At 41.8% G+C, this 26,192-nt stretch overlaps 2 protein-coding genes across 3 annotated transcripts in view; both read right to left on the reverse strand.

Moving 5' to 3' along the window:
- TUBA8 (tubulin alpha 8) overlaps positions 1 to 9,840 on the reverse strand; it is a 29,799-nt gene extending 19,959 nt beyond the window's left edge. Inside the window, exons 1-4 of the mRNA XM_026070448.1 lie at positions 9,758 to 9,840; positions 6,162 to 6,297; positions 1,353 to 1,566; positions 405 to 553 (exon numbers count right to left, since the gene is read on the reverse strand). Coding sequence (XP_025926233.1) covers positions 405 to 553; positions 1,353 to 1,566; positions 6,162 to 6,164 — 366 coding nt within the window. The 5' untranslated portion in view covers positions 6,165 to 6,297; positions 9,758 to 9,840. The remainder of the gene's footprint in view (positions 1 to 404; positions 554 to 1,352; positions 1,567 to 6,161; positions 6,298 to 9,757) is intronic.
- On the reverse strand, positions 7,167 to 14,499 carry PEX26 (peroxisomal biogenesis factor 26). 2 transcript variants are annotated; one of them, XM_026070453.1, is made up of 5 exons: positions 14,156 to 14,499; positions 13,399 to 13,539; positions 12,564 to 12,877; positions 10,942 to 11,088; positions 7,167 to 10,115 (listed from the first exon to the last, which is right to left on the reverse strand). In XM_026070453.1, exons 1-5 carry the CDS (start codon positions 14,362 to 14,364, stop codon positions 9,859 to 9,861), a joined length of 1,068 nt encoding a protein of 355 aa, XP_025926238.1. In that variant the 5' UTR covers positions 14,365 to 14,499; the 3' UTR covers positions 7,167 to 9,858. The 2 variants fall into 2 exon arrangements, with proteins under 2 accessions (XP_025926238.1, XP_025926239.1); XM_026070454.1 differs by having other exon boundaries at positions 9,945 to 10,146.
- Between the last annotated feature and the right edge of the window lie 11,693 nt (positions 14,500 to 26,192).

Genomic DNA, 26,192 nt, shown 5'->3' on the forward strand with positions numbered 1-26,192 from the left:
CCCTGAGCAGGCATCAGTCTGAAAACCAACATCAAAAGTGAAAGAATAAGTGAATATATCTTTGAATTCCACCTTGAGATAGTGACAGCAACACCCACACTCAGCACACAGCACAGAGATCAGCAGTTTTCCCAGAACATTCTCACAGTCTGTGTTTTTCCTATAAATCTCAGGCTATTCCCTCGAATGATACTAGATTTCTCTTACAATAATAATACCACAGCAATATTTAAGATTTTCTGTTTAAGTCTTCCAGTCTTAAGACTCCCAGGATCTGTGTTTCCCTGTTCTAAGCCAATAACAATAGTAAAAGCAAAACAAGAGTCACTACCAAAAAACGTACATGATGTTTTATTTCCCCTACCACCCACCCAAAGTCTTGCTTCCAATGTAATAGTACATACCAGTTTGCGTATACGATCTAATGCCATGTCAATTTTGTCTTTTCCAATGGAGTAGTGGCCACGGGCATAGTTATTTGCTGCATCTTCCTTTCCAGTGATCAGCTGTTCTGGATGGAAAAGCTGCCGGTAGGTGCCAGTCCGCACTTCATCTGAATAAAAGAAAAGAAGTATAAGCTCAGAAGGGATAATTCACCAAGGCTGATAATGTTAGCAAATCCAATTGCTAAAGCACAGCAGTCTGTGTTGGCAGACAAATGGCATGGAAGATSTGAGGGCTGAGAAGCTAAGTACAAAGCTAAGGAATATCTGAGATGTTTTCAGTTCTGAAAAAAAGAAGCAGCTGCTGCTCTGAGATGCTTCTCTTAAGTTGCCCTGTTATACAGATGAATTCATTTTTCAAATGATGGTTATGCCATGCTGTGGGAAAACATCACCTCTTTATACTGATCAGATGAAATCCATCAGAACCTTCAGGAGAATGACTGGAAGAGATTTGCAAGAGTAAAATGGTGGTTTCTCCCCCAGAAATCTTTCAGAACACCCCTGTTACCTGATTCTTCATGTTCCTGTCTCAGATCTGAATGGAAGGAAAGCATTTTCCATCAGTTATAAAAGGAAAACATCACCACAAAAAATACCAGAAGGTAAAAATTCTCATGGAGAAAGGTCAATTATAACTAGTGAGAGGTTTAACAATAGTAAACTTTTGATTTTACTAATTATTAGATACAGTGCCAACAACAAAGCGTAGTCAGTTTTCATCTTCTCATTGAGAATAACAGAGCTTTTACTAATATCTGGTATTATAAACTTAAAGCATGTAAGTTTTACCTGGATGTTGAAATCATCCCTAAAGGTAAGTGCATTGCCTTGCTGCTCGGTGATCTGAATACTGGCACCCAGAAGAGTTAATTCATTTCCATTTTCCAAGATTAGTTGTATACTGACCTACTACAGTTTGTTCCAGGTCCACCATAATAGCCCGTGGCACATATTTTCTAGTGCTTGTCTCTCTGAAAAATGTAGCAAAAGAGTCGTCATCGCTGGGTTGGTCCCTGAAGGTGCCATCTGGCTGAATGCCATGTTCCAGACAGAAGAGTTCCCAACATGCATTGCCAATTTGAACTCCAGCTTGACCAACGTGAACAGAGATGCACTCACGCTAAAGGGGAGATCAGGGGAAAGGTGAGAAGAACCAGTGAATATCTTGAGAGTCTTTAAGCTGATCTTACCTGAAAACCCAAATCAGCCACTGTTGTTTTTTTTCATCTGAATATGAGACAAAAACTTACACAATTTTGCACAGGAATTACAACACATTTCACAACATTTCACTGGAATTAATAGAAAATATTCTACACTTATTTACAAATAGGAAGATGAATGTACTTTGCTGTGTGTAGAAAGAAATGATAATCAACAGTTAGAAATTTGCAGCCATACCTACATATGTGTACAGTAAGTACATGTTCTGCAGTGCATGTAAACTCATACAAACAGAAAAACTGTGCATAGATACACAAAATGAGTAACAGTAGATCCCAGCTAAGGAATATGGGCTAAGTCCATTTACCTGGGACAAAACACAACTATGCTGCCTTATTGATCTATAGATAAAACAAAAGGAATGAATTATTTTCTGATCTCTCAATCTTCCTTTGAATATGTGGAYTGGAGAAGTAGAAAACAGATTTGTACAAATTAAATGAAAGTAACTAGAGTTAAAGTACCTTTAGTRCCTAATTTAATCTCAACCATTGATTGTTTCAGCCCATTCCCCAGGTATTTTAATTCAATTTAACATGTGAAGAGTTAACTTGATACTCAAGAGAACTTGATACTCTTCGTATGTTAAATTAATCTCCTGAGAAATCCTTCTCATACATACACTTTTGTAGTCATTGCTGTTCAGTCAATAACCAGTTTCTAAAATGTATATTACTATGCCATGCACATAGTTTAGTGCCAGAAATCTGAAACATAAAATACAATATCGCATTCTAAAAAAAAAATAAATGTTTCTCCTTCTGTAGGTTGTTATGCAGACTCTCAAGTACTGTGAATGTAAAGGGTTCTCTCCAAAACACTGTTGCTGGACACAGTATATTTGAATATGACATTTTTGGCAGATGATTCCTATCCAGTCTTAGGGAATATCTATGGAAATATCCACATTTCTTTGCTCTTAACCTTAATGCTCACAAGCTAGTATGAAAAAGCCATTAATACAGTGTTTAAACATGTACTGCATTTAAAGTATATAAAATGTAGCTTCCATCCAAAAAGAAGAAATAAGTTCCAACACCATCCTTCTTTTTCTGCGTATGATGTAGATCATCCTTTCCTTAAAATGAATTTATTAACACAAATGTAGCTACACATATTAGACTTGATTTGTTTATCAATAGTCTATTTGTAGTCTGCAAGCAACATTTGTTGCCTCAAAAATGAACACATACTCCCCAATTCTTTTCCTTTAGAAATTTCCCATCTAGATATAATCTTGATAAACCCACTGTAGTCTACCAGACCAGGCAGAAATGGAGATGCTCAGTTCTGCACACCATACAATCCTAAGAATTCCAGTTTATGAATTTGTTGAACAGTCAAAGAGGGTTCTTAATCCCTCATCCCCTCCACAATACAGAGCGCCTGCATATAGTACTTGGGTGCCCATTCCCTAATTCAAAGACAAACTGAATGTCTCAGGGCTCCATCAAAACTGAATTCTCCCTGATACTTTAAGACAGTGAAGCAAAAGATGAACTGGATTTCATAAAACTTCTTAATCATGTCCCGAGTTTTCCAAAACTACATGGGTAAGTGGGAACAAATACAGCCTATTTCATTTACATTAAAACAATACCGTATTTGGATTTTCTGGGKTTTTTTTGTGTCCAGTAAAGCTCAAAGAGGATTAAGGATTTTTTTAGTATCTTGCCAATGTTTGAATATTCTTTATTCGTCAAGAAGAAAACCTTATCTAGTTAGGTGAAGGCAGAAGCTGTTTTCTGGATGGAAGCTTTTTTTTCATTTTATTATCGTCTGTCCCATAAAAATTGCAGCTCCACTTCTGTCTCTCCCTAATCAGCTTCCTTTCTCCTGAATATTCAAGTTCTGCTGGTTGGTCCAGCTCTCTCTGGTGATCTCCGCAGATACGGAGCTGCCCAGCATCAGCTGCCGTTATTCTCCACCCCCGCCCCCTAGCCATGTACAGTATGGGAAAATCTGACAGAAGAAATATCAGTAGAATCCCAGAGAATATTTAAATTTTAATCCCACTTCAAATTCATATCTCACTGTTTTTAATATGCCCAGATCACAGGTAGCCTGCTACCTGTATCAAGGCTGTGGTGATACAAAACCTGGTGTTAAGAGTTTGAAGGCACATTAATTACAACCTGCTTTAAACTTCAGCCACACTGAAGCTGGAAATTTCTGTTTTATTTTAAATAGATGGTCCATTAGTCCACATGTGTACTACCCTTACCTAGGTAAATGTTGAAAAACGTGCATGTGATAGAAAGTGATCTCAAGAGCAGAGCTGTATTAGTGGATGTGAAAAATAAAACTGCTCAGAGYGGAAAGGAATGAAGGGGAAATAAAGAAAAGGAAATGGATTGGGAAGGATTCTTTTTTTCTATATTGATTTTAGAAGGTCTGTAGCTTGATGTGCCAATGTGAATTGTAAGCAGATATATTTCCATAGAGAAAGAGCTATACCRCTATAATCACTGAAGAGAGATTTCTGGGGGTTTTTAGCAGATTTTGAATCAGGACATTTGAGGTTTGCTTTTCAGTCTGTAGTTGAGAAAAGGGTTGCTCCCTCTGTACAGGCACCCAATTTTCATTTTTGAGTGGAGACTTTTATGCTGGACCTTTGCAGAGTACATAAGTTACTTAAACACCTATTTCATGTTTACATTACATTTGGCAGTACTATGCAAAGTAGACTTGTACAGTAAGTGAGACTTGAACACAGGAACTAAAAAATATGAAGAGATAGTGACCCCCTTAAAATCAATCAAGAGAAATAAACTTTGGATTATTTTTTGAAACAGCAACCACCAGGAGTTTCACATAATTGCATTACATTTCCTGATTCTGTGCTACAAAAATAAAGATGCAGGAGCAGCAGATGCCAAGCAGGAGAAGAAAAAAAGCACCAAATTCATCTTCAGCTGTAATTCTTCTGCTTCACTTGGCACTCCCCTGGGGATGACACTGTATCGCTGTTTCTTACAGCCACCCTGTCATGCATTCTGAACTCACTTGCTCTTTGTGATCCTTTCTTCCTATTTCATGACCTAGCAGGGAGGTCATGAGCTTYTGACACAAACCACTGATGATCACCAGGAGTCCAGTGTCAGAACTCATTTTGCAGACCCCTTTGAAGCAGCTACGGACCTTAAAGGGGGAAAGGGTATTCACATCTTCTTAGACCAAGGAATTGATCATTTAGTTGTCTCTATGTTTTGAGTTCCTAATTTAGGACACCTTACAGAGCTCGGTGTTCCAAAACTAGGTATTCAGCCCTTTCTTTAAAAGAAAAGGAAAAGAGTCAGGCTTCTTAGGTACCTAATCTCAAAGGTCAGCAACCACTTCTGAAAAATTAATTACACATGGAATTTTTCTACCACTATTCCAAATTTTTTACTTAAAATTGACTAGATTTTTTTTTTTTAAGTGGTGACTTTCTACTTAAAAGGTTCTTAAAAGTGACCGCACAATTTAGGAAAACAGCCTTTTCTGTGGTCAGATGGAAGTCAGTCAGTTTGCAAACTGGGAGCACCATCCTAATATTAATTTGACATTAGGACTTTACGAGAAGTGGTAAGGAAACCAAAATTATGTGAATTCAAAAATACTTCAGCATAGTCACTTTCCAACATGCAATTATTTCATTATTGTGCCATTTCATAAATCTGCATTTATTGGAGGTATTGTTCCTTAACAACAAAAATAAATATGAAGTTTGAATAGCAGTTGAAAATGTGACTGTACAGCCCATTATTCTTTTATATTTAAACTTCTGAGTGAGAAGGATCAATCCCTCCAGCTGATATCATCTTCCTCCCCTCTGCAGAGATGGAACACAGTGTAGCAGAGATACACTTTCAACTTTGGATTCTTTATAGTCTTGTCATAAAGTTAAGCAAGAATAAAACAAAAAAATCCTCTTCCTTTCAACAGCCACAGATGTGCAGAAATCTGGAAGCCATTTAAAGACTCTGGGAAATTTAATAAAGTACTACAGTTTATTAATGAAATTGCTATGGGCTAACTTGTCTATCTGCTCCAAAGACCATCGACATAAATACAAGCAAAGTCCTAGCACTGCTTGCATCTGTATGTGTGATGGGAAATTGGACAGGAAACAAGCAGTGACTTCGGCTCTCCCAGTATTTACTAACCTCACAAGAAGAGAAATTTTTTTAAACCACGCTTGAAAGGCTTTTGGTGAGATTCACCCAGCCAGTCAATTACAAAATCTTGGACACAGTAGGAATTACAGAATAAAGTTCCCTGGTTTGTGTTACACAAGAGATGAATTTAGAGAGCCACAATGGCCTAGGAAGACCACAGATCATTAACATTAATCTGTGGTCCCATTCACTTAGTCACAGTCCCAACACTGAAACAAAAAAGTCACTTCAACCTTCCCACCTTCACTCAGACCTTGACCAGAATAGGTGGAAACAAAAGGCCAAACTTATTGCTCATCATTTCATAAAATACTCTGATTTTTTTTCTTACCATGGTGTCTCCTGTGGTGCTCACTTCCCGTCTTGATTTGAAGCAGCAGCTTTAGTTACTGATGTTTCTTCTGCTGTTTTGCTCTAAGCAGCCTGGTGGAAGGAGGCAGGGCATTCATCCCTTTTTGACCAGGGCCCTGCAGCATCACAGAGGAGGCAGGAGAGGTCATAATCTCCCCCAGGCAACCTTCCCATCCCACTACTCACCCATTACATCACCAGCCTGCCTTCAAACACACACAAGCCCCAGCCCTAAGTGTGTTCTTAAGCAAGTCTTCCCAGTTAATTTGTCATATTAAACCTGGTTAAAAACAAGTTACAACCAGCATTTGTAACCAGAACTTTTAACATATATGGGGTGTCTTCACAAATAACAACTGGTTTCCTACAACTCTCTAACTGGTGAACATGCTACTGATAATTCATTTAAGTGTAGAAGATTATTAGCCACTGTTAAAATTTGACCATCAGCACTGTTTCAGAAGGTGACATTGTTTTAAAATTGTGTCTTTGTGACAAGGATGACTGAGGGTAAACAGTGAACAGAGTTGTTTAACTTGCCTAAGTTGCACCAATTGAAACGAGTCAGGTTGGATGATAAGGAATTCCACTTGGTTGACAATTTGATCATCTGTGGACAAAGTACACTGATTAGCTTCTTGCCTCCTGATGCTAAGGCAACAAACCTCATCTTTCTGCCAGCCAAGCCTTATCTTTGTCAGGTCTGTTCAGCTGATTATAGACAACTGTTCTTCAACTCTTCACCTGCCTAGAGTATGGGGCAATAGAAGTTTTTTCCATCAAGCAAGAAGGTGGCAAAACAAAAACCAGAACCATCATTTGCTCTTATATCTGGAGATACCTAGCAGAAAGTTCACGTATACATGGCACATGCACGTACTCTCTCCCTGGCAAATATTAAATGGTAGGATTCCCTTAGAATAACATATGGCTACATCTTTTTCGCATGATGAAGTGGGAATTCAGAGAAAAATGCAACTAAAAATAAATACCAAATATTTTATTCTTGATACTACTGATCTTGGCCATCCAGAAGTACACCCAGGCACTTATGTTATTTAAAACAAACAAACAAAAAAACAAAAAAAACCCACTGCATCTTTCATGGAAAGTAAGAAATTAAGCACTCTCTTAACACATATGAAAATGTAGGCCTATACTGTACCAACATGATCACTTTATTAGATCTAGTCAGGCAGTTATTCACAATGAATAACTCCTCTACTTAATTCAAATGTTTGTATGATTAGGACAGGTAATGAAACATTTCTGGAAGTGATTTGAAAACTGTAAAGTATCAATACATTAAACGTGAAAATTTTAATATACTTAATCACAGCACAGATAAGCACCTCTATGAAAAGGTAAATCAGTAGTCATTTTATTGTGAAAATTAAATATTGCATTTTTAGTATTAATCACAAAAAAACCTGATAGCTTGTTTCTGCCTTCTTTCCCTCTCATGATGGATTAAATAAAACACAAATGCAAAATCAGTAGTATTGAAAGAAAGTGGAGGTTGCCAAACTATGATTAAAATCAAATTGAATGTTAATGTCCCCAGAAATTAATGGTTATGACATTTAACAGAATTCTAAACATAACATATGGTCTGTACATACCACTGGTCCCAACCCTACAAATGCAACTGTGCTGTCAAACTAAAAATGTGAATAGAAAACTAGAGCAAACAAATTGTTGCTACCTGAACAGTCAAGTATTGGTTAAGATTTGGCCTTCCTTTAGAGTGAACTTTGGTATTTCATTAACTGCTTTACAAAGTATTTAGAGCTAGGCCTTGTAAGACAGGGTGCCAGCAGATACAACATAGTCATTCTTGGAAGAGCTCAAATCTGGACAGAGCCTCTGTGTGTTTGACGCGATCCATTTCCCATCAAGTGTTGGACACAAGGAGTTGGAATAACACTGACAGTTGTGTTACAAAATTCACAGAGCAATATATTCCCTATATGCACAGGGCACATAAGAAATAACTTTTAATACAGAAAGGATGAAGCATTATGTGCTAATTATCCTGCTGTAAAGTCCTAGGAGGGACCAAAAAAAGTCTTAGTTTTTACTAAAAGACAACTAAGCAAGGTCATTGCTGCATTCTGCTTTCATAAATGACCTGTCCCAGTTTATCTCACAGTAGTACTGCAGTATTTCTCTCTATTGGGATAGTTCAAGAAGAACTAAACATGGATTTATTTTTAGCAGTGTTTTCAAAGTGGCCTGATAGACAGCAAATCAATACAGCACACAGCTTGAAGACACCAACTCTGCTATCCTTTTAGAGAAGTTACCACCACCTCTGTATGTAGTTATTACTAGAGTCAAAGGAACAATCTGAAGAGGACTACTGTTGTAAGAAACTGTGCTGGGATCTATATTGGCTACTTCTCACAGGTTTCATGTGTTAGATGAAGTCTACCAAAAAGGCTGCTTATTTCCCCATTTTGTAGTTTTGGCTGTTACCAATCTGACTCCTCTTGGCACAGTTGCTGGGACAGCTGGCTACATTTGCCACAAAAGCTCCTTGCCTTCAACTTGTTTTCTCCACTATACATACAACTTGCTTCAGTAGAAACAATGTTTTAAAAGGTAAGTGCTCTCTCCTTTGGGATTTAACCACTACCAATTAATGATAGGTGGATGGCTGGAGAAGAAATGAAATGTCCAAACCCAAACCTGCAGCCTCTGCCCCTAGGAATCCGAATCAGTGGCCTGAAACGAGGCCAGTCTGGTGACAAATCAAAGCATTCTGCAAAGTCAGTTTTCTTCCCACAGCTTTGGGGAAGGTTTGGGAAATACATCTTTCTACCTATTAATAAACTTTTCCTCTGAATGACAGTAGCATTGATAAATGGCTTTCATCTAAACCAAGACTTTAGGTATGGTGGGGGTGGTATTCTAGACATATGGAGGCTTTCTGACATCTAAACAAACATAGCAAAACATAGGAAAACACAGAGTAAAACAGTGCAACAACTTCAGTTGTTTAGTAAAGTCATATTTTAGATTTTAGGCAGAGTCTAGACAATAATATGGAATATAGTTTAAAAAAAAAAAAGTTTATTTCCTTACCACCCCATGCTCCTAAGAATTTTTATGCATCAGGCAAGCACAAAGTGCTGTAATTTGCATTTAGGAACAGCAGGTGCAGGACAACAGCCTTGGTGTCCCACCACCTTCATTTTCTGGCTTTAGATATGACTAAAATCAAGAATGCCTACATGAGGAGGCATCAGTCAAGAGAAACCATGACTTTCAAAAGGCAACAGGCTCCATTATCTGTTTTATTTCCACATGCATGTCCTAAATCCCATGCTGCAGAAACTGGGCTTTTCCAATGTCTTCAGGCAAAACAGTATATTCCCCTAACTACCTGGTACTCTATTGTCTTTTACGGTCCTACCTCCAAAGAATGCTACTTCCCTTGTTCAGAGAACTGCCCAGCATTTGCAAGGATGGAGCCTTCTTCCAAAACATCTCAGTAAGCCTAGCTCACAACTAGCTACACAACTCTCACTGAGAATGTATATCCCAAACAAACTATTTTAAAAGGATTCTTACTCCAGTTGTAGGTTAGGGGAGTAGCTTTAACCAACTCTTTGACAGAATGATGCTGCAGAGCCAAGCAAAGCATGTGTGGGTGGGGAATACTTGGCATGGTTTCAAAATTCATACAATATTTCCCTGTCTGAAGAAAGGAAGATGTCATCACACAGGAGTTCACAGGTGGCCATCTCAATTGGGACACTGATCTCAGTCCTTGAAGAGCCTAATGAAGTCCTCAAGACAAGCTGACATTTTTGCAGCAGCATAAAAAAAAAAAACGTGTTCTGTGGGGGTAGCCACTTAGTCTTGAACTGGAGGCCTGCGGATTGGAGAACACACAGCTGCACAAGCCTGTCGGAAGAGCTGGACCAGTCTGTAAAGAAACGGCAGTGACATGGGAGAAGCTGCAGAACAAAACAAAAAGCAAAAGAGCCTTTCATTATAACAGAGAAAGCTAAGATACACTAAACATATTAAGAAAGGGCTGATCCCCGCCAGAGTTAACGGAAGCCTAGCTGTTTTATTTCCTCCTTTTCAGTTCAGTACTCAGGCCTTCACCCCAGCCACTGCTCCCATCCCTAGCAAGCCTTCTTCAGTATTTTCCAATGGATTATTTGTGGAACAGCAGTAGAGCACCTACCACCCAGTAAAAGGGGTGTATCCAGATAGGGGGGACATACATCCCTTCCGCTCCCCGGGAACCGTTGACATCACAGGACCAGCCCATTCTTCAGAGACAGGCGCAGCCATTACTAGTGAGAGTCCAGCATAAGCAGAACAAACTCATGAATATGTTGCTGCCCTGGGCAACTCTCTGCGTTCCTGACAAGACAGCCCCAGAAGGCAATCACTCTTCCAGAAGGCATTCACCTTGTAGCACCTCAAGCTGACTGAGGCAGAGGCTGGGTCTAGGACAGCTCAGCCAATCTCTAACAGTCTGCTCCTTGTTTGTTGGAAAAAGCTGAAGATGGGATAACTGTTTACAGACAACTGCTTTTGGTGAGCTACATCTTTCTACACAGACTCCAGATGGAAAAACTAGAAACAAGCCTAAAAAATAAGTTCCTAGCCACCCAGTTTTTATGTCTCCCAAAGACAACACATTTACAAAGACCAAATTTATCAAAAGCAACTGTTAATTTCTTCTCTGTAGCCATAACGGATTAAAAAAAAAAAAAAAAGAAATCTAAATTCTGTACCTGGGTCTAATCTCACCACCACCAGATATAGCATAAAAGCAGCCAAGAGCATCTTTTTGTAAGGAATTAAATAGAAGTGGCTTGACATGGACCTCAGTGCTCTACGGAGCAATGTCAACATGGTCAAGAGCTTTTGGGACAGAGCACCTAGAACACAAGAACAAAAAGGCTGTTAGGGCAAAACAGAATAAATAAATAAATAAATAAATCACTTAGAATAGTCAGAAGAGGTGCCATCCATCTCACCTAACTGTGGCACATCTTAGTTTGATCGCATGAGTCTCTTTTATAGGGAACAGAGAGAAACAATACAATTTTAGGATACAATTCATTAGATCTTTTTTCGGCATCTACTTTAAGATGATATGAACTTATACCATAGCAGTGCAAACATCTCTGCTGGGAGATAACTTCAAGTGATTTACAGTTCTCGAGAATAAGTAGTACTTTAAATGCCATGCATGGATTGCTCTACATGGGCTTAACTGTTAATGGAAAAGAAGAAAAAGTACACAGATCCAACAACACAAACCCTTAAAGGATGCACTTGATAGTTTTAGTTGCCTGTTTGTACTTCTAAAACATTTCAGAATAAATCTACTAAAGCTTGAAAATAATTCTCATCTTCTGACATTGGTGGAGACTAAATCCCCTTTGTAATTGTCAGCACATGGATCAGCAAGTCTTTCATTACCTTCTGTGATATATTCCAATCTTTCCGTGACTACCTCATGGCTGGTATGTCCTGACAATATTAATACACAGTTACTACTTGCTGCCCTTTGTTAGTAAGGGGCCTAACAATGCTGGTTAGGTAGTACTACAGATCTGTTAGAGCCGGATGTGACGGGCCTTACAATACCCAGCTGTTTAAATTGATGCTGGTAACTCATTTAAGGAAGTGTTCCATAAAGTGGTCAGATCATCTCCTCACTGGTAAAAGGAAACCACCACTACACAGCCAGACTTAAGGAGAAAACAAACAAACAAAAAAACCCCACAGAGGTGGCATAGCTGGTAACAAGATATGCTATTTCTTTCCTAAGCCACTGTTCTGAATCTGGCATTGCACAGCAACAAGATGTGAAAATTGTTTCCATGCTGTGTCCGTACAGGATGGACTACCCCCAGTGCAACAGCCATCAACAACCAGGGTAAAAACTAAGCAGAATCACCCACAGAACAATTCTTTAAGGATTTACAGGCAATACCCCAACAATTATGAGGCATCAAACTACAGCCCCTCTACTTCAGACAGTAGGAGAGAGCTACAACAAACAAATGGTCTGTGAGCAGCTTTTACGTTTTGAATTTGTTTCCCTCCTTGGTGTGCCAGTGACAGTTTGCTGTCTGTACACACTGCAAAGTCCTGAGTGCTTGGGGAAGCTGCCTCACCTAGAAGGTCTAGGGCACACGTCGAAGTTCTGGGATGGACTATCACAGATTACAAGGAAGGGAACAGACAGGCCATAGATAACAGAAACAGAACACAGATGTATATGATTCACATTACAATCTAAATTGAACCATTTTGATAGTATTTAAGATACACAGATCTCTAAAACTTAGAAGAAGAAAAAAAAAAAAAAGGGAAAAGCACAAACAATGAAAGGAAAGCCTACCCAAAACTGTCTCTCTTGTGGTGTCCTGCTGCTCTTCAGCAGCTGAGTGCATCTCTTCCTGTTGAGTCCACTGACATTGGCTTTCACAAATGGTCTTGAGAAGTGCTAGCTGTTGCACACTGTCAGAAACATCGCAGCCCCGTACAAGGTCTTCTGCCCCCTCAAACTGCCCAAGGGGAAGCAAAACACGCAACAGATAGAGCTCCAGCAATGAACCATACTCAGAGAGGCTCTTATTGGTTATGTCTCTCAGCCAGCTACTGCCAACCTCCAGCATGACCTGGGGCTCTCTCACTCTGCTATATAATAGGATACTAGAACACAAGAAAGATAAATATTAGAAAACACTACATCTTTTTAAATTGAAAAGACTGACAGTTATTACTCACAAGTAGCTACCATCAAGGCATGTGTCAATGCCCACCCTCCAAGCAAAGGAAGAAAGATTTCCAAGAGGGCAGTAGGTGCAGCCACTGATGTTACTCTCTCAGAATCACCCCTTTTGTTCCTTATCACCCCAAAGCAGTCTGCTGGCCTGCAGGCATGCTCAGGCACACACAGCTCCAGATGCTCCCAAAGGCAGCCTCTCAGCAGGCTCAGGGTGGCCAGCACATGAGTATGCACTCAGAGAACAAAAGCATCCACAACAGAAACTAATTCAGCTTTTTTTATTATTATTATTTTTCTCTTCAAGAACATGCTTGTCCCTGGTTCCACTTCCATCCTGGTTTATGGCATGCAAAGTGAAAATATCATATACTGTTCTTGTATAGCCTGTTATCAAACCTAACTGTTGCAAGCTCTGTGTACCTGGCAACCACAGTGAGAAACTCACCACAGCTCCAGGATTTTTGGAGGCAGATGCTCAGGGACGTGATAATACTGCAGGACCCAGGACAGAACTTCCCGCCACCGGTTCATCTCCGCCAGGGCCTGAATTCCCACAATGCAGAGGGAGCACTTCACTTCTGCAGAGCTGAAAACGAAGACAGATACCTAAATGAGCACTTCTTATAGCCAAGTTTCCCCTCACACCTTTTCCAGTGAGCTATGTCCTTGCCTAGATGATTTGTTATTCTCTGACAGCACTTTCCCTTTCCTTTCTCAAAACACCCAGGCAAATTCAGCACTGCTGCACTAAGTACATATCTCCAGGCCCAAGAAGGGAAGGTTTCTAGGCGTGCATCTCACCCCACAAACAAACACAAATTCTTTCTTGTGAAATATGTAAATATGGACAGGCTGTTATCAAACAGCAGCCCAAACAAGCCAAGTTTTAAATGATCGCTAGTTTTTTTTAAACAACAAGCTCCACCTTCCACTAATTATCTAGTTATTAGAAACCAAACCACAGCCCATCAATACCATTACTGCTAGTACAGATGATGTGCTGCTGTTCCAAAGTAAGGGGGCGCCTGCCCCAGGAAACAGCCTATTAAGCCCCCCAAAAGCCCTCTGCAAAAACAAACCAACATGGAAAACAACTGCACAGACACAAGCCAGGCAGCTGCGCAGCCCCCAAACCGGCCTAAAACTCCACGAGCCTCTAAACCAGCCCTGAGTCCCGGCCCCGGCCCCGCACCGCCACGTACCTCCCGGTCCCGGCAGCGGGGCCCAGGCTGTCGCAGCCCGCCTCGCACCGCTCCACGGCGGCAGCGAAGTCGCGGTGCAGCACCAGCAAGTCCGTCGCCTCCTCCAGCAGCGAGGCCGCCTGGGCCGACACCGGCGGCCCGGCGAGGGGCTCGCTGCTGCGCAGCGGCTCCACCGCCCCGCTCAGCACGGCCGCCGGCTCGCTCCTCATGGCGGCGGCGGCGGCAGGACGGCTACCGCTCCGCTTGGCCCCGCAGCGAGGGGCGCCCCTCACCGCCGCCCCAGCCGCCACCACCGCCCCCTCACGGCTACGGAGACGCCGCCATCTTCCCCGCCCCCGCCGCCATCTTCCCGCCCCCTCACGGCTGCGGAGGCACCGCCCCGGCCGCCATCTCCTCCCCTCCCCCCCGCAGGGCCACGGGAGCTGTAGTCTGCGGCTACCCGAGGCGACAGGAGCCGGCAGCGCGGGACTCCTCGGAGCGCCAGTCGTCCCCCCCGCCCCGGCGGCCCCGTTCTTCCCCGGAGCCGCGGCTTAGCGGGACATGGGTGGCTTAACGCAAACCGCTGCGGGAGAGGCGGCAGGCAGAGAGCGGGGGGGGGGAACCTTTGCGTGGGCTGTTCGGTTACAAACGGGCTCTCCCCCATCCCGCGGGAGCCCGTGAAGAAGCCGCGATCAAACGTTGCGAAAACGCTGCGTTTTCAGCACGGCGGTTGCGGTGGGGCTGTGCGGGAGTGCGACCGGGGGAGGCAGGCGGAGGGGGCGGCCCGGGGGCCCCCGCCGCCCCCCCGGGCTCCAGTCCCGGCGCCGCTCCGCACGTTGAGGCCTCTGGAGTTGCGACAAGAAGAAGGACTTAGCCCTGCGCTCATATTCTCAGCTTGTTTTCTGTCCTTCCCGGAGCTTCCTGCCATTTTGCGAAGCCGGGTTTCCATCGTGCTAAAAGCTTTTGAGTGAAGTTTGCGGGGATGGTTAGAGAGCAGCCTGGGGAGTGTTTGGGGGACCGGACACGCTGGCCGCAAGGTGGCACTTACGGTGCTTTTTTTTTCTGAAGTAGCAAGAAATCCCAAGTGTTCGTTCAGCAGCATTCTGAAAAACGCACGCTGCCCGCAGGAGGGTCTTCAGTGTCACAATCTGTGTGCGCACCAGACAGAAAAGTGTTTATTTTAAGGTAGGAAAGTGCATCTGTCTTCGCCTTGGTGATAAGATATCCGGAKGTTTGTGCCTCAGTTAGGCTTTATTTAATAATTTAAACTTTTCGTTTCCCACCCTCGTGCCTGCCAGCGGAGAACAATTAAATCCAAACCAAAATTTTCCACCCTCAGCTGCCGCAACTAGCAGGAGAGTCAAAGAACCTAGCGAGGGTCACTGCTTTTCTTCTCCCCGACCGCAAGGTGTCACGCAAGCCACAAGCGGTTTTGTTTGCTAAATAGACGGTTTTAAGGTGCAGAAGAGCCGCTTTGAAATAAGGCAATAAAGTTGTGGTCCTGTGGTTTTCCTCGCTATAAACAGCCAGCAGGAGAAGAGTTTTTTGAATGAATAATAAAGGGAGAGCACTCCCATTACACCTTAATGCATGGCTGCCTTTGAAGCACATCTTTGCCAGCAGCTTGCTGTGCCAGGCGAATGCTGGCCTTTGTCTCCTGATGGTGCATTCCTCGGGAATCTTTGCTTCAGTCACCACCTTACTGAAAACCACGTGTCCAGGGTTTTGAGCGTGTTAAACTATTTCATGAACTGGAGTTCGGGCTTAAGAACGAGCTCCTCCACTGTACCCTCAGCCCCAGGCATGCGATAATAAAAAATGTTTCACATTCTTATTTAACTGATATTTCAAAACAATAGGGTGTCTTGGTTACAAAATAATGATTTCACCATGTGAAAACTCTCTTCAGAAATTAATCTCTACATGAGAGTATTTAATATACTGCTTTGTAACATGGACTGCTACTATAATTATTTAATGAAAAATCAAAGATACTAATGCAAAGCATATGTTAAAGTGTCAAGTACAGGTTTTAAAATGAAAATTCTATGCCATTTCACTGTGGGAAGTGTGGAAGAAAAAGTGGGGAGTATGATTAAAAATTTGGCCATAACTCTCTTATAAACAATTGTTTACAAGTGGCAGAATCAAACCCCTGCTCCTCATCTTAATAGGAGGAACACTCTATAATAGCACCTTTCACAAGCCAATGCATTAGAGTTTGTGTGTTGTGCTATTGACCACAGAAGAGATTCTGGAAAGATTCAGCTTGGTTAAGCCAAAACCGCAGAACAAAACAAAAAAGGAAGGGCTGAGCAGCTAAGCAAACTAGGAGATAAACACATTTCAGACTTCTGTTACTGTTGCTTGGTACTTGCAATCTGGAAAACAACATTCCTTTTGGGGAACTACAAGTCCCAAAGTGCACTGTGGGAAGAGTATGCATTGTACCAGCTAGTGCCCAGCACAAATTCCCAAATATGGATAAGGACTCAATTTTGAAAAAGACTAACAGTCACTGAATACTCTCCACTGAGAATCAGAAAAGGAGTGAGACAGCATGAAATGAGGTAAGTTTGTAATATGCAAAGATATTCAACAACGTCTTTTGAGGAGAACAGCCAAGAATATTCTGTTCTTTAGAAGCACAGTACAGTGGCATAGTGGTGATACTAGAACTGTTTGCTGTGATGATGACGGTGATTTTTGAAAAAGAGGATTGTTGTTTCAGGTGGGGAAGTAAGCGGCAGGAGCAGCTGTGCTGCAAAGTGAGTCAGATCCTGTTTTCTTGCCGGTGCTCTTTATTAATAAAGAACTACAGAAAGATATGTGAGCTGCAACAGTAATGCAGTTATGTTAGAGGTACAGAAAAGGCAGAGAGAGTGGGAGCTGTTCTAAACAAAAGATCTGTATGAGCTGCAGTCTGGCTGTTTAAGAAGCTGAGATGGAACAAGCAGTCTTGTAATAACAACTATGGGTAAAATTAATTTCTCTGTAAAGCATGGTAGAATGTTTCTGTACTTCACCCCTTTTCCTAGAGGGGACAGTGTGGTGCCTTGAAGGCCAAACCTCTTACAGTTCTCTGACCTGCAAATAATAGTAACTCAGTTAAACAGTTATTTAAGGTCAGGTTAGGAACAATTACTTATTTTATTGGCAACTTGTTAACAAGCAAAATGAAAATTTTCTGAGGTCAAATAGAATTGTCTTAGTGGAGACGAGAGACAATCTAATGCCAAATTCTGATCTGTAAAGTCCCTTTGACAGGGACAGAATTGGCTCCTGCCTCCCTCTCTCACCCTTGCAGTCAGACATCTCTCTCACGCGTCTGAGATGCAGTGTGTGGCTGCTCAGTGATGTCAAGCGCAGCTGGTCAGCCTGATCTGTCATCCCAGCAACCTGCTTCTACTCTGTAGGGTCATGGAACAGGAGGGCAGGCATGGCACAGTACTGCAAATGTGGGAGATACAGTCCAGCTGTGGAGAGAAGTCTGAGGCAGTTCGGGCTGGTGAACTAAACTGTCACATGGACACTCATTGCAGGATAAGAATGATGCTATTTTTCCATCTTTCCTTAAATGTAAACAGTATAAACTGTTTTTAAACCTGGAAGAGTCACTCTTGTATGTGACTATAGCCAAAACAGCAGGACTATACCACTATAAATATCTTGAAAGAAATCAACATGTTTGGCTGTGCTTCTGCTTCCTGGATAGCAGTTTCTACTAATGAGAAAAGGTAAATTCAAGAAAACTTACTCTCAGGAACAGGTAGTAAGAGGAAGCATCACAATGCATTTTGTGTCATGGGTGGAATGCTGATGCCTGACTCCTTGCCCCTTATCTGAAATCTAGAGGGTTTTTTTTATTGCTGTCATCTCGATTTTCTATAGGAAAAGAAATGAAGTGAGTTGCAGAGGGACCTGCTTTATGTCTTCACCAGCTGTGAATTCAAATTTTCATCTTCCCACTCCTGTGAAGCAGTTCAAGGAGTGTTAGAGATACAGGCACCTGTAACAGGGCCTCCTGAGGTAAATCGCCTCAAGTATTAATCCAGATCTGACCAGCATGCGGTCACAGGGCCAGAAAGCTGGCAGTCAGTCTACTCTGCGGTCTCTTCTGTGTCAGTAGGCTGTTAATATGAGATTAGCAGCATTAGGGAGACTTTGAGCTAGAAACAGTGAGGCTCTATGGTCTGGTTTGAAGAGAAAGAAACCCACTACACACACACACACCCCMAAAAAAAGAAAAAGATCTGCAGATATAAAAGGCATTATAATCTCAGTTGAACAAAGTATGGTCTGTAGGAAAGCTGTGGAGTTTTATTGGTTTTATTGTACATTATAGCTTATAAGCAACTTCATCTTTAATAAGGCAATGAGGTCCACAGAGACTGCAGGTCTCAACGTGCAGCACTCCCTCTTCATCGCCATGTGCTTTTGTTTGCATCTGGCTAGACCATTACATGCTGGAACCTGTAATTTGCTTGTATTTCCCATGAGCAATACATCCGTATTAAATATGAAGCTAGCTGGCTACCGTTCCCTTCAATTAACCCAAATTCAGGGCTCCTTCCAGCTTCTGACAGGCTATCATTAGAGCTCTCAGTTGTGTGAAGGTGAACACTTTCTGATTATGCATCTAACAGATGGCCAAGTCTGAAGTCTTTCTTATTTTACTTAGGACAGAATGAAATAAATATTTTATTGTTTTTAAAATAGTAGTGAGAAGTGCCTCACCTGATTTTGAGACCACCTGCTAATGTTCCTAGTTAATGTTTTTTAAAGTGCTCCCCTTTTAACTTTGGCTGCACGAAAACACATATAAACAACAGTCGAGGATGGTAGAGAGAAGACAGTAAAGATAACTACAGGGGTAGTCATAGTCACAATCTAGCTACGTGGGGATGTATCACTTGATGTTAAAGTCTGAGCAAATCCCTATTTTAACCTTCATCTTAAAAACACACKGTGTAAGGTGCAAACGCTGAAAACTGTAAAATTTGAAACACAGAGGTATTTTCACAGCTTGGAGCTTTCCAGAGCTGGAATTTTACTAATATAATAGCAAAAGCTTTTAGAAAAGAAGAGTGATTTTTAAGTTGATCGTGCCTTATTCTTTGTTCTATATCAAACAAAATACCAAACCTGGCAATCCAGCATTCAAAGAATAAACGTTGTTACTTTTTATTTCATTGTTACCAGTTATAATAGTAATAATTAGGGTGGGGCATTTCATAGCTTTAAGGTGACCAATTTGGTTAAAGGCCTACGGCAGCTTCTTTTCTGCAACCAGTTATTATCTGTGAGGAAAATACTAAAGGCTGTCATCACTGTAAGTCAATTAAATCCTCTTTGCCAAGCACCGCATCTCTTTGCTCTACTGATTCAGAGTTGCTTCCCCTTCTAATCATTAATATCTTTTCTTAAAGCCCCACCTGCTGAAATCTGTTTTCACCCATTATTCTCTATATTTCTTCTTTTTCAAAAGTGAATATCATGCTCCCATAGTTGGGAGAAATGTTTGACAACGTGAATCATAAAGGTTCCATAACCATAAGGTAAATGAGAAGAAAAAAAATATTTTCTCAAATCACATTATTTTTAACCTACTTTCATGGCTTTTCAGTACTTCTTGTTCCAGTGTTTGTCAAAAACCTGTCCCACATTTTGAATTCAAGGTTAGCACGATCTTCTATTGATTATAACTGCAAACATCCAAATGCTTCATGTTCTGCATTTTGTACTGGGAATTATAGAAAATGTTATATAAGTTAAAGAAGCAAACTCTTTTGTCTCTCAGGCTGCTGCCCTGGTTCTTATTTGACTTGGTCTTGTGATGCTTATAAAAGTTTTAATCAAAGATTGTTTTAGAAAAGCCAGCAGTGCGGTAGAGTTGCTAGGTAACAGTGTCTAACGCTCTGGAGAGGATCAGGTAGGAAGGGATTGTTCAGTGATGCAGTCTGTCTGTCTTGTGTTTCGCCAGGTTGAATGTATCACTGTGCCACCACTGTGCCGGTTCAGTGTGAGGACTGCAGCAGGCAGAACTTCACTGTTTTGCTCACAAACTTGATTTAGTAATTAAGAATTTGTTACTTTGTTTCTTAATTTGCCTCTTGAGCTTTTTAATGTAGTTGGTGAAAATGCAGCATCTCTTGTTTTGGGAAGGGTTTCTCCCCTGGTCTTGAAGATCCATATGCTATTTTAGAGTCTTATTGGATTGAGAGGTATGATTATCATTTGCATAAAATTAATATCTAGAGGAGCATATTACTTTCCATTTCTCCTGCAAACTAATTTTCTCTTTCTCTCTGTGCCTTTTTTTACTTTACTTTGACTCTCATCTTTCTCAGAAGTGTCATAGCAATACTAGATGCAGACAAACATAGGATTAGGTGTCTAATTAGTTTATGTAGCCTTGAGCATACTTGTTTACTTCTCAGCAATGGGGGAAGGGCAGCCCAAGAGAAATCTAACTGTTGCCTGTCCTTGAGTTTTCAGCTTTAACAGAAGTCTGAGCCAGGACTGTCAGAAAAGTCAGGTCCTCATTGTCTAGATACATTGTTGTTCCAGCTGCCTGTTGACAAAGGAAGCTGAAAACTTGGTTTGTATTAGCAAATCTGAAATGATTTCTCACTTAGGGTTAGTTCCAAAAATATTCATTTCCAAAAAATGACTCAGTATGGATAGCCTGAAAAAACTTGCTTGAAATATTATGAAAAAGCTAATAAGCTGTAATTAATATCTTTTGGAACTCTACTGTAGGTAGGGCAAGTTGTATTTTAAATGTTTTTGGTTTATCAAACTGAACCTTAAGTCATAAATTTCCTCTCTCCTACTAAAGTCACCCTTTAGCAGATCTAGCTGGGGGAATTCAGCATGATTTTCCCACCGTTAGTTGTTCTTGCCCCAGTTCAACACTGGCTCATCTGTGGAGAGCAGTAATGCAGCAGCTTGTGTTTGTGCTCATTACCCCCTTCACTGCAAAGTCAGTGGCTGGTTTTCAACTACCACTGAGAAGGGCTCGCACCAAGGTGACTTGCTGGCTTTGCACTGGAATGGGCTGGGCAGCACTCGCCAGATCCTTTCCTGCATCAGCGTTGTGCAGAGAGTGGCCTGTGCGCGGGGGCAAAGATGTCAGGGAGCAGCAAGAGCGGGGCGGCTCCATGAGGCGGGACAAGTCGTGAGCTGAGGGTGGGCCTGGCGCAGGTGGGGGCAGTGCCCTGACCGCCCAGGGTGCAGTCTCGCCCACGGGATGTGAATATCTGAATGGGGTGGGCAGAGTAGGGTGCTGATAACGGGTTTCGTCAACAGCCCCATACAAGGTGACGTGATGAATTAGGTTCAGGGTACAGTCAGGAGCATTTGGAGACAAGGCTACGACATAGGTCCAAGGTCCACCCAGGAGACAGGGAGAGGGCTGAGGACGTGCAGAACTGCATGGCTCAGACCAGGCCCGGGTGCCTAGACCAGGGAGCAGAAGGTGTGGCCTGGAGGTCCTGAGTGAGGCTGATCAGGCAGTTTAGACCTATTAGTGCCCTCAGGGCCCTGACAAATGACTTCTTAAGCTGCTACAGGTGTTTCCAAAATGATTAAGGAGCTATGAAATGGAGTCAATTTTTTTAAACAAACCTACTAATTAATAGACTTGCATAAGTGTCTTGATTTAGCTAAAGATTAAAAATGCTCTGGATAGATACATTCAAGCATTGAAAATATCCCAAGCCTCCTTAGATGTAGAGTTCATTGACTAGACATTCCTTCCTATAAAATTTTCTCTTTCTGAACTTAAGGTTTCCTTTTCTTATAACAGAGATGATAACATCATTGTCTCTCCTACCCGATAGAGGACTTATTAGTTTTATATTTTTAGTTGTATTTGTGAATTGTTCTGTGATCTTGGTATGAAAGCAAAGGGACTAGTGAAAAGCAAAGCAGCAGTGCTGTTTGCTGTATACACTAGCAGAAGTCAATAACTCCAGAGCAAAGTAATAAACTGAGACTCATGTATAAACTGAACAGTTCTGGGAGTGTGGGGAGCTTGCTGGATTCTGTCAGAGGTCAGGGACTTTGTTATAGCACTTAGGGATAGACACCGCCGTGCCCTCATGTTTCTATTGAAATGTATTTGTGAGGAAGCATGAGGAGGCTAGTAGTCAGAGGAAGATTATTGCTGCATGCTAGTATGTCAGGCTGGCAGGGGGGAGTACAAAACCAAGTGATGAGGGTCCTGGAGGTCACTGTAAACACTAGGGAAGGTTAAGAGAAATAGGGGGATTGGAAGGTCATGCTAAGTTTGAAAGGGAGAGTAGATGGACATGACTGATGGTATCTTTGGCAATTGGAAACAGAACCTTAAATAGCTCAAATTTGTTATTTGTATTCAAGAACGCTTGTCCATGCCAGGACTAGGCATCCGTCTTTTTCATGTCAAATTAAGCAGCAGTTAGCATTCCCTGTGCACTGTAAGTTGCCTGAACAATGGGCCTATTCTAAGCTCCCTTTGCAAGACCGTCTCATGCCAAAAGGTGTGTTCACCAGAAGAAATTCAATACTAGAAAGATACTCAGATAATTTTAGGAGATGGAATCAGTGCGTGCTCAATCCCCAAAGGAGCTGACTCTCAAAATAGTCTTAGCAGAGAAGCGTGCTCTGTAAACCATTACCAAAAGTTGTGCTGAAAGCATTAAAACATATTGCATAAGCTGCACAGAGTTTTCGCCTTGATCTTCCAAATCATTGTTCTTTATTTTCCTAAGTTTGCTGCAATCAAAGCTGGTACTCTGGTCTCACTATTCATGTGACAGTTAAAGATTCAGATTGGCCAGAAGTAGGATAATCTTGGGACTAAGTCTCTTGTGCTGCCTAAATTACAGGGTTAAAAGAGGGCTGTGATGTACTTAATAGACTGCCTTCACATTGCTCAGCAAGTTAGAGGTTAACAAAGAACCTTATTCTTTGAAAAGATAATTGACGCTGAAAACAAGTCAGCCATCCCTGGACTAAGCCATGGAGATCATCAATGCTTGTGAACAATAGCTGCTGATGTTCAGGATTCAGTGGGTTAAGTGGTTAATCCTATACAGAAAGCTGCATCCATAATGGGGTTTAAATGGGGGGAATTCACCCAATTTGACCCCTATAGAATTGCTTCCTGCTGTTAGGCTGATGGATATGTCTATAAATATCATGTTAGCCATCAGCAGATAAAATCTTGCAGAGCTGAAAAGCCTCTTCCTATTAAATGATACACTGGTCTCCATGAAACAGCAGCAGCCTGGGTTAATGTGCCACAGAAACCAATCCCCCTACTCCTGCAGTGTGATTGTAGCCAAAGAGAAGAAAGATCCATAACCGGCTTCCTTTCTGATTTGGTGAAAAAAAGTCAAAACTGTTATTTATACTGTTTCTTCTTTCTGCGCAGTCTTCAGTCTTCTCCATGGGGCTCTTTCCTTACCTTCTATATTGGACACCCAGGTGGCATATCATCAGCCTTTTGCTGCAATTTGTTCAAACTTACAATTTGCTGTTTACATCCATCAGAGAAACCTGTCAGTCGGGACAGTTATGGCAGATTTGCCTTTGCAGTTTTCTTCAGCTAAAGCAGTACCCTACAGAGCTGCAGAGAACGTGCCAGCAAGTATACACACCTTCTCCAGCACAGGCACTAATGCACAGCAGACAAACTTCAGCAATCACTTCTGTTCATCCTCGCTCCTTTTTATCAATTTTTGCATTTTTAGCCCAAGTGCTGTGATATTGGGTATTTTCTTTAAAGCTAAAATCTTAAGGTTGTTAGGCCCTGCATAATAACAAGATAAGCTTAAGTTTTGATTTTTCTACCTCTCAGAGCTGTCGATACTGTATGCGCATTCACGCACTCATGGACACACACAGGCACACACACACACACTTACAGAGATTTCCAGTATTTGGATTCTCCATGCTGTCTGTTCAAGTATAAAGCCTCCATGTCTGAATGTATACAGGCCTCAGCACAAGTATGCCACCTTTCTGGTGTGTTAACCAGCTCCGCTTGTGTTTAAAGATGCCAGCCACAAATGAGTTAAACCTTACAAGGTGGCTCAGAGTGAGTTTGAGTTTGTGTTCTGTATGTTTCTTCCCCACACTGCCTATTTGTCTCCCTTTGCCTTTCTGCCTCAGTTTTGCTCTCTGGCACCATGCTCTTCAGTTGCTGACTCACTGGAAATCAAAATGTTTCTCATCCCTGGGGACTATGACCATCTTGTTTGGCATACCCCTGATTATCACTGTGGGACTTATCTGGAGAACTTGCAAGAGATGCTTTGCCTGGCCCTCCTGACTGGCAGCCGGTGCCATTGACAGTGTTCTTCCAGACACAGTAAGGGCCAAGATGAGAAAGATTAGAATAAACCAGGCATTCATATTCCCACTAAAAACCATGCCCATAGCTGCTTACAATGTGAAGATGTGTAAGAAAGGGGCACTGTGAGGGGAGAATGATTAGGCTGCTTTCCGCTCGTCTTTTACTTCTCCCATGAGTTTTGGCCTTCCTTCCCTTCCCTGTAATGTTCCTTATGCGATATACACCACATTAGGAAGCTTTGGAAGTGGGACCTGCCTTCCGAGGCAGATCAGTTCTGCCTTCAGTGCTCTGCTTGGACCTTTCTGCTTGGAAGTGGTCCTATGCTTGTCTAACGGTGAGCTAGGCAAGGAAGAAAGGAAAAGAAAGGAACATTACAGAAACTTTGTTTCTGAAGTTGTCCTTTGCTGCTTCAGTGTCTTTGACAGTCTTTTGCTTCAGAGACCCTAGAAGGAGTTAAAGTAAACTGGAGCGGTAGAGGATGATCATGAAATTCAACAGCTCTGCCTGCCCTGTGTGCATTGACAGTGGGGTCTGCCGAGTTCAGCAACTCAAAGAACTGAGCTGTTATTAGCCCTGAAGAGCCAATACACTAAGAGAAAATGATTCTGCTCCATTTTCAGCAGTATCAACAAAATTGTTTACCAAGTTCCGAACAGTTATATTTTTGGCATCACTGGTGGCCTAATTTGGCTTGTTGAATGTTACTTATGAGTAAGAAGGAAAGAACTTGACTTGTCTTTCAATTATGAAGCAGAATTTTTATGGATGACAGTTAAAGAAAAACAAAGCAAAACAAGTTTTTGTACGTTTACCTCATAGGATCTGGAGAAACGATGACTACGGAGCCTTCTGATTACAACTGGAGGGATAGGTGCTTCCATCATTTAAAATTGCATCTCTGGTGTCTCAAAACAACCAAAACTTGAGACACCCAAAATGAATGAACACACTTGTAAATCTAGTTGTAGATGGCCTGTTCAGTCATACAATATGACTGCAGAAAAGCTGGAAAGTGACCCCAAACCTTTCTTATTAGGGCAGGATTTCTGTCATGGACAATCCTCCTCTTTGTCCTTGAAGACCATGCTAACTGTGACTCAAATATAGGCCACACTAGTCTGAACTTAGCCCCTTTGACATCACAGCACCTTAGTAGGTTTTCTGAAGGAATCACAGAATTGCAGATATTTGCAGAATTTAGTTTGCAAACAGATCCCCTTTTGGGAGGAGCTCCAACCACCCTTGGTTTCTGCTGTCATGCTGAGTGAGGAGAGCCTCCATCTGTTCTCACCACTGTGCAGATGCTATAAGTGGATAGTTACAGGCAGGCTGAAATCTGAGCCTGGTGGCAAGGTGAAAATGCTATTAAGTGGATAATGGGGCACAAGGACTTCATTGCATATTTAGACTCCATAAAAGCACATGTGACAGTGCCAGAAAAGCTATAATCTTGAAACAGCCATAGTGGGATGGTGTTCCTGGCTGCATAACTTGGGCTAGAAATAATAGCTACAGTAACATGGGCCTCACCCTGGCCACTGCCTATGAAAAAAAAAAAAGTAAAATAAATAATAGCCTAATAAATCATTCATGCCAAGGATTTATGCAGTGCTTTACTCCTTCAAAACACTGGGCAAAACATTAGCTGATTAACCTTAATTAACAATTCAGGTAATTAAAGGGAAGTGGAATGAAAATGGTTAGAGGAAGTTT

The sequence above is a fragment of the Apteryx rowi genome, unplaced genomic scaffold (genome assembly GCF_003343035.1).
Source record: "Apteryx rowi isolate R43461 unplaced genomic scaffold, aptRow1 scaffold_31, whole genome shotgun sequence".
Taxonomy (NCBI): domain Eukaryota; kingdom Metazoa; phylum Chordata; class Aves; order Apterygiformes; family Apterygidae; genus Apteryx; species Apteryx rowi.